We start from the raw sequence: 8609 nt of genomic DNA, 5'->3' as shown, positions 1-8609 counted from the left end.
TAAATAGATACTTTTTTATCTATAAATGAATTTTGGAAAAAATAAATAGCAAACTATTCGGCAGCCGCAGTTCAAAATTGACCCGCTTCCACCTGAATCGATGGAAATTTGTCTTTTTCACCAGAGATGGATAAATTTTTTTTACACCCAACCATTTGGTCAATTGTGCATTAAATATGGCCTAGTATTTTATAAAAATGATTTGGTCCAATTTTGCAAGAATTATTTGGTAGGTCCTTCACAAAAAACCTCATTTGGGGCACTCGGAAAATGGAAAATTAATTTTCCGTGCACAAAAAATGAAAACTTCCTTAGGCAACATTGTTTGCCATTCCAAGATGCACCCTTTTGCATAATATGAGATCATTTGAACAAACTATGACATGAATGTGGCCATAAGATTGAACATTTGGCTTGAAAGCCATGAATCTTCACACATGACATCTCGTTTTTGAGAACACTTTTTTAAAATAATTTCCGTATTACAAGTTTATTATTTTTCCTAGAAACTTGGTCACATATAATGACACAATGCGAAGGTTTTCCAAATTTTTGATTTTTTTTGAATTTTTTATGCCCGTTTCAAAATGCGGTCAAAACGGCAGGCTTGACCGTTCCTAGCTAGTGGTTGAATCTTGGAAAACTTTCGATGTTTCTCTGATTAAATAGATACTTTTTTATCTATAAATGAATTTTGGAAAAAAATAAATAGCAAACTATTCGGCAGTCGCAGTTCAAATTTGACCCGCTTCCAACTGAATCGGCGGAAATTTGTCTTTTTCAGCAGAGGTGGATAAAATTGTTTTACACCCAACCATTTGGTCAATTGTGCATTAAATATGGCCTAGTATTTTATAAAAATGATTTGGTCCAATTTTGCAAGAATTATTTGGTAGGTCCTTCACAAAAAAACCTCATTTGGGGCACTCGGAAAATGGAAAATTAATTTTCCGTGCACAGAAAATAAAAACTTCCTTAGGCAACATTGTTTGCCAGTCCAAGATGCACCCTTTTGCACAATATGATATCATTTGAACAAACTATGCCATGAATGTGGCCATAAGATTGAACATTGGGCTTGAAAGCCATGAATCTTCACGCATGACAGCTCGTTTTTGAGAACACTTTTTCAAAATAATTTCCATATTACAAGTTTATTATTTTTCCTAGAAACTTGGTCACATATAATGACACAATGCGAAGGTTTTCCAAATTTTTGATTTTTTTTTGAATTTTTATGCCCGTTTCAAAATGCGGTCAAAACGGCGGGCTTGACCGTTCCTAGCTAGTGGTTGAATCTTGGAAAACTTTTGATGTTTCTCTGATTAAATAGATACTTTTTTATCTATAAATGAATTTTGGAAAAAATAAATAGCAAACTATTCGGCAACCGCAGTTCAAATTTGACCCGCTTCCAAGTGAATCGGCGGAAATTTGTCCTTTTCACCAGAGGTGGATCAAAACTTTTTACACCCAACCATTTGGTCAATTGTGCATTAAATATGGCCTAGTATTTTAGAAAAATGATTTGGTCCAATTTTGCAAGAATTATTTAGTAGGTCCTTCACAAAAAAACCATTTTTGCCACAAGAAAATGATCAAAAATATCTAGAAAGATAAAAAATGCATGCAAACCGGTGATTATCCATAAAAATGGGGTCTAACTTGAGTGAAAAATTTAGTTGTGCCGTTTTGCAAAATATTTTGATAGTTGCTTCACAAAATTCCCCTATTTTTAGTACTTAGAAACTATTTTAAATCACTAATTTTCTGAACCAATCAGGGCTCTTCCCACGGATCGATGACATGGCGTCCATCCATCCATCCATCTCTCCATCCCACATCCATCCATCCATCCATCCATCCATCTATCTACAGAAAAAAAGAAACAAAAAAGAAAAAGAGATACCCCACGCACCCCCAACCCTACATCAAACCCCTCCCCCCATCGCACCCCTCCTTCCTCCTCCCAATCTCCTCGCCGCCGCCACCTCCTCCCCGTCCTCTCCCACCCACCGCCGACCTCGTCGTCCTCCTCACCCACCGACGCCAACCTCGTCCTTCCCCTTCTCTCCCACGCACCACGGCTGCCAAACCTAGCCCTCTCCCTCCCTTAGATCTCAGTCCGCTGCTGCCCCAACCCAATCCCTACCCCCACGTAGCCCAACCCAATCCGCCGCCGTACTCTTCTCCAGTCACACCGGCGACCTCCAACCTCATCGCCAGCAGCCCATCCCCTCTTCTCCTAGATCCACTCGGGCTACTCATGTCGTGGCCAGATCCGGCAGGAACTCCCTCCCTCCCACCTCGCTCCGCATCCCGATCCATACGCACACACAGACAGAGCTTTGGGAGCTCCTGCTCGGCTGCTCACGGCCACGGTCCATGGACGTCGCGGACATGCGGGGGGTGCTGCTGTACCGGGCCGGGCTGGTCACGGCCGCCGCGTCCGTCCTGGTGGCCACCTCGAGGGCGTTCCTGCCCGAGGCGAACACTGTCGGCGACGCCGTCCGGCAGGGCGCCAACCTCTTCTACGCCGTCGGGGCCGAGGGGGCTCACTTCCCCCTCCACGCGTAGTTCACCGTCCTCAGCCACGTGCTCTCGGCGCGCTCCAAGGTACGCGCGTTCACCTGTCGACAGTCGAACACTTTGCTTCTTAGACCTGTGCAAGGAGTCTGATCGGATTCTGATTCTGATCCACCATTGCAATGCCAGCTTGCAGCCAGAATCACCGAAGAGCCAACGATCCAGGACATCGACAAGCTTAACGGTGACAACCAGCTCGCCGTCGTCGACTACATCGAGGATATCTACAAATTCTAGAAAGTCACCGAGGTACAAACATATGGGCTCTCTTAGGTAGTAGTAGAGTACTAGAGTGTGCAAAAAGGCATTGTGATCTCCTACCTTGCCTGCTTGGTCTCTGAATCTGATGAAGGTGTTGTTTCCATCCATGCTCTGTTGACTACAGAATGAGTGTCGGGCCAGGGACTACATGGACTCCCAGGTGGAGATCAACGCCAAGATGTGGGGCATCCTCATCGACTGGATCCTGGAAGTGCACCAGAAGTTCGACATGATGCCCGAGTCGCTGTATCTCACGGTGTATATCATCGACATGTACCTGTCGCTGCAGTCCGTGCTCCGGTGGGAGCTGCAGCTGGTGGGCGTCTCCGCCCTACTCATCGCCTGCAAGTACGAGGAGATTTGGGCTCATGAGGTAAGTAAAAAGCTAAATCCCTCTGCTTTTCTCCACTCGCCAGTGACCAGTGTTCGTCTGTTTCTGATTGCTGGCTGTGTGCGTACGCTTGCAGGTGAATGATTTCATCTTGATCTCCGACAGCGCATACACCCGGGAGCAGATTCTGATGATGGAGAAGGCCATCCTGAACATGCTGGAGTGGAACCTGACGGTGCCCACGCCCTACGTCTTCCTCGTCCGTTTCACCATGGCCGCATGCTCCTCCTCCGATCAGAAGCACGATAAGGAGGTAAAAGAACTTCACATTTACATTGTTCTTATTATTGTAGCTAGCAGATGAATTCTGTGGTTGTTACACGATGCTCCTGTGTTGTTCAGTACTGTATAAGATACCTGTGCAGTAACAAAACCAAAATTTGAACAAGCCTATGCAAATTTGTGTGGCTCTGAATAAGATATCTGTTTCTTATAGCCTTCTCTGATTATGATTTGTCGCTTATTGTTAGAGTGATGTTGCTGAAAGAAAGTTCAGCAAGTTCTGTGGCTAGCAGTTATATTTTTCAATTTTTTTTACAGCTAAGAGTGTAGCTTGGGTCCTTTTCGGGATAAGAATTGGGAGGCTCCGATGTTATCACCATCCCAGTTTTCGTTCTTCAGATATGTAGAATTATTCTTTGTTTGTTGGATGCTCGAGAGTAGGGGATATGGTTTTCTGGGAGAGACATCTTTACTGAATTATGTGCTGAAAATGTTTTCTTATGTGTGTTTCAGTGCAAACACGGATCAATTGCTGCTATAAACCCAACAATTCGGAGGAGGAATGCACGAGAAGCGAGTCCCCCAGCGATGCCAAGGTTGGCCGTGTATTATTACTGTTCTTTGAGCTGTTTCTGTTTCAACCATACAATCCGTCTAGCATAAGGTGGATAAGGCAAATACTGGAGACATTGTCGTACATATTGGGCATGGTAGTAGACTGTCAGAACCTTACGGTCTTGCAAACTCTTCAAAATCAATATTCTGCTCCAGTCAGGTTCTATGTATATCCTCTTTTTTTCATGGGATATGTATATCCTGTAAGTCATGGTTTATCTCATAAAAGAGGATTTCAAATTAGAAAGTTCTTCAAATTTTACAAGTAAAGGATCCTTAAGAAATGTTTATGGCATATGAACAATTTTGGGTTTTTTTGTGTTCTTTTGTTTGTTACTCCTCTGCAGCAAACTTTATTGTTGCAAAATATGGTTTGGTAGCTATATATCTGCTGCTGATTGAATTGGTCCTTAGTTTAGTTAGTGGACTAAGTGGTTGACTTCTAAGCTTCAGCTACTAAAACCCACTTGCAAATTTGTCTTCTGTCTCCTATATCAGCACTCCTAATTGGTACTTTATTGTTTGCATAATGTAGTTACTGCGACATGTATATCAAATACTGGACTAATAGATTGCCAGTTTGTCCACTGCATACTTTTGAGGCTTTGTTACCTACTCATTTTACAGAACTGTATACTTACTACTACAATTGGTATTACTGTTATTGTCATATCTACTAGTTGTGGTTCCCTCAACTTGACTAGTTTCGTAGAATATGTCTGTTCACATGTTACGCTCGAACACCTTTGTACTACTATTGTTGGTGTATGGCAAATCATATTTGTGATGCAGTTTCTGTAACTTGGCATTTTTATATGGCTTGTTTATATTGGTAATTATACATTGTGTTGTTCCATACATTTGTTGTTGGTTTAACATGATGGTTCAATTTAGAAGTAGAACTGTTCATTGCTAGTTTAATGCTCCAACATTGATAACACTCCATGCTTGCTGATCCAAATTTTGATTGGTTGTTCTCGCAGACCTGATGAAGCCATGATGCTTACCTCGCTGGAGCGTATCAACCCTGGCCATGGTACCATATTCTTAGTCATGAGGTCACTGTGCTACAACCGCAACAACAATATCTTCTCCAGTTAGATAAGTCTTTGGTCTATCCCATTTTTTTCTGTTACTTGGTTTTGAGATGCTTATTTTGGGACAAAGGGAGTATTATTGTGTCGATTCCCTATGTGATACAGAAGCTATGGTATTTTGTTTTGAGTTTGTTGTAATTGATAATGATTCGTATAAAATTAGTGTAGAACATATGTCCTGTTATCTTAAGTCATTTGTGCATGCTCAATGAACCATCTGAGATTGAATCATTTTTTGCGTTCAACATCTAGAACCATTCTGTCCGTGTTGGTATCATTTTTTGCTTTCTTGTCGCTTGTGTTGTGTGGTCCTTGTGGTTGTTACTGTTACATGTTACATGTACATATGCTTCATGATTCGGTCCCTAGATGCTTTGTATGTTTGTTTTTATTCTGTTCTAACTCCTTTTGTTTATTGTTAGATGCCTTTGTTCAGCCTCTACAAACAAGAGCTCCAACCTGAAAGTGAAGAAAGCGGAAGTATACTTGTAGAGCCTTTGTTCTAGTACTTTCCTGCTTACATTACTGTTGCCATTGCATTTGTTTGGTTCTGACCAGTAGCAGTACACTAATGCTGGAAGTCTTTGTGTTCACTCTTTTATAGGAGCGCCAAGACAAATTTGAAGTGCAAAGCCATGAAGCCAAGTGCGAAGCTGTGATGCCAGAGATTTGTTTGTTCTGTTCGACTGTAATAGGCTGTAGAGATTGTGACATTGTAATAGATTTAGTGTTATTTGATAAATTATGTTTGTTTTGTTTTGTTTGAAATAGTGATTTAAGAAATTATCAAATGGAAACCTGATTAGTGGGATCCACTTACCAACATAATCTGAGTGATGTTGAATTATCTCACGTGTGGGACCAATATATGAGATTATGATTTTTTGAGCAGTATGTATGAGATTATGATATGTGGGGCTTGTGTTACTAGTGGGCCCGGATCCAATATATATGGCCGAAATTAGAAAATTGATGGATTAAAAAGGCCACGGGCCAACAATAAAAAAGGTTGCAATGTTGGGCTTGGCCCATGAAGCCGACACAAAATTCACAGGAAAAAAATATAGAAAGGCTGAATTGTTGGGATTGGCCCATGTAAAACGTCGAATCGGACTAGGCTGAATCTTATCAACGAACTTTTCAATTTGTCGCAATTTTGCCACATTAGATTGCCACGTCAGATGCCTACGTGGCCTGGGGAGGCTGCTAGTGACCAAAGCACAACAGTAGGAATATTTTGGTCGTAAACGTCTACGACCTTCTCACAGAGAAGGTCGTTAATTTCAGTTTACGACCGCCAGCTTTTGACCTTCTGTTTTTGGTCAAAAAAGGTCGCAAATGAAAAACTATGACCATTCAGTGACCAATAGTCAAAGTCACAATTTGACATATTTCTTGTAGTGGCAGCAGTAACCTCTTCTTGTTCCAGCTCTTCTTATTCAGGCTCTTCTTGTTCCGGCTCATGCTCGTTCACTATCGTTGTCTACTTCAATGTTCTGGGGTGAAGTAGAGCGGTTGTTGAAACGTTTTTTGGAAAGACGTGTTTCTTGGAAGAACTCTCCTTCATATGTGTCTGGGTTAATGTGAGGTTCATAATCCTTTTCATTGGGGGGAGGTGGTCTAACATGTGGTGGCACTTCATAAACGACATCCCGACCATTGAGATTTGGATCACTTTGGCAGGCCCACGGTAGATAGAAAACCTGGGTTCCCTGTTGAGCCGTAATATAGACATCGGGAACATCCAAATGGGTGCTTTGTTTGATTTCGACTAGCCCTAGATGTTCATGAGTCCTGCTAGTCTCCTTCGACTGGAACCAATAATATTTGAAGACTACGACGTTCGGTGGGTTTGCACCATAGAATAGAACTTCATAAATTGCTTCAACTCTTCCATAATACTCGGTATCTCCTTCGCCGATAGCAGAGACACAACAATTTGTAGACTTTCGGTCGGCCATAGATAGCTCTTTACCATAGGTACGAAAGTGATACCCGCTGATGTCGTATTTGTTAAATGAACGGACCTTATAGTCAAAACCATTAGCGACTTGTTTTAGTTTGGCGTCCATAGACTCTGAACTAGCCTACAAGTTTAATACAAAATGATTGTTGCATTAGCCGGGAAATAGACGAAGAAATGTAATGGTCTAATGAAAATTACCGTTTGTTTGAACCAAGAGATCAAACCGGGATAGCCGCGTCCATGCATTGCCAGAAGCTCATACTCTTCGACGGAATCCTTTTGGATCACTGCACCATACGAGAATTTGGCGACGTATTGACTGTATCAAATATCCGGGAATAAGAGCAGTTCAAAGGAATTAGAGGTTGCGAAACAATGTGCTGAGAACTTACTCGATGTACGATCGCACTTATGTTAGATTGTTCAAGGTATACAACATAATGGTCCGCGATTCGTCGACATCCAACAATAAGGGAGTATAAGTACCGGCTGGTGCGAGCTTCCCTTTGAATAGGCTGAGGTTGGATCAACCCTTTTTAGGGTCGCCAGCATTGTACCGAGGCTTCAGAATATGCAAATGATGATTTTTGGCTTCGTAGTGTGCTGTCACGAAGTTTGCCGCCTCCTCAGTAATGAATGCCTCGGCCATCGATGCTTTAATTCAACGTTTATTTTTACATTTTGCTAGAAGTGTCTTCTGCATCCTCTCAGTTGCATAGCACCAACGATTCTGCACGCCCCCCCCCCCCAATCATGCCTCGGTCCGGAGATGCAAAATCAAATGCTGCATTGGATTAAAGAAGCCCGGTGGAAAGATCTTCTCTAACTTCCAGATCAACTCCGGCGCCAACTCTTCCAGTTCTTCTAGCAAGCCAGGCGATAGTTCTTTCGCACAAAGAACATGGAAGAAATAGCTCAGCTCTGCCAGTACTAGCCATTCATCGCCAGGGACAAAGCCACGCAACATCACCGGCATTATCCGCTGAAGCCATATGTGCCAATCATGACTCTTGAGACCAAATATTTTCAATTTTTCAAGGCTTGCTCCCCTCTTTAGATTCGTTGCATACCCATCGGGGAACATCAACTCCTTTTTCACCCACAGGATAATTTTTCTCATATCTGGCCTTCCAAGATTGAACCATGCCTTTGGCTTTGCCCAGTTATTCTTTCCTTTCCATTGTCACATGTTTTGTAGCGATCTATCACATAGAGCCTCCTGATTGACTCTAACCTTAGGATTATCCTTTGTTTTCCCCTCTATGCCGAACAATGTACCAAAGAGGGCCTCGTGAACATTCTTTTCAGTGTGCGTCACGTCGATGTTGTGTGGGCAAATGAGGTCTTTGAAGTAAGGCAGATCCCACAAGCATGTCTTGTGAGTCTAGGCATGTTCCGAATTATACCCCTTGAAATACCCTGGACGCTCTGGATCCGACTCGAGAGCGTTTAACTGATCCAGGGTCTGTTG

The 8609-nt window shown here is 42.5% G+C and overlaps 1 protein-coding gene across 5 annotated transcripts; it reads left to right on the top strand.

The window, feature by feature from the left end:
* The first annotated feature begins 1953 nt into the window (after positions 1-1953).
* On the top strand, positions 1954-6066 carry LOC119329748 (cyclin-B1-1-like). 5 transcript variants are annotated; one of them, XR_005159727.1, is made up of 7 exons: positions 1954-2616; positions 2716-2835; positions 2972-3220; positions 3315-3491; positions 3974-4056; positions 5059-5652; positions 5777-6066. XR_005159727.1 is itself a non-coding variant. In XM_037602824.1 (6 exons), exons 3-6 carry the CDS (start codon positions 2996-2998, stop codon positions 5174-5176), a joined length of 603 nt encoding a protein of 200 aa, XP_037458721.1. In that variant the 5' UTR covers positions 1954-2616; positions 2716-2835; positions 2972-2995; the 3' UTR covers positions 5177-6066. The 5 variants fall into 5 exon arrangements, 1 of the variants encoding a protein (XP_037458721.1); XR_005159726.1 differs by having other exon boundaries at positions 5059-5660; XR_005159725.1 differs by having other exon boundaries at positions 5059-5677.
* Positions 6067-8609: the final 2543 nt, after the last annotated feature.

This window comes from Triticum dicoccoides, chromosome 7A (assembly GCF_002162155.2).
Source record: "Triticum dicoccoides isolate Atlit2015 ecotype Zavitan chromosome 7A, WEW_v2.0, whole genome shotgun sequence".
NCBI lineage: Eukaryota > Viridiplantae > Streptophyta > Magnoliopsida > Poales > Poaceae > Triticum > Triticum dicoccoides.
The sequence above is the reverse complement of the archived record's forward strand: the minus strand, read 5'-3'. Positions and strand labels throughout refer to the sequence as shown.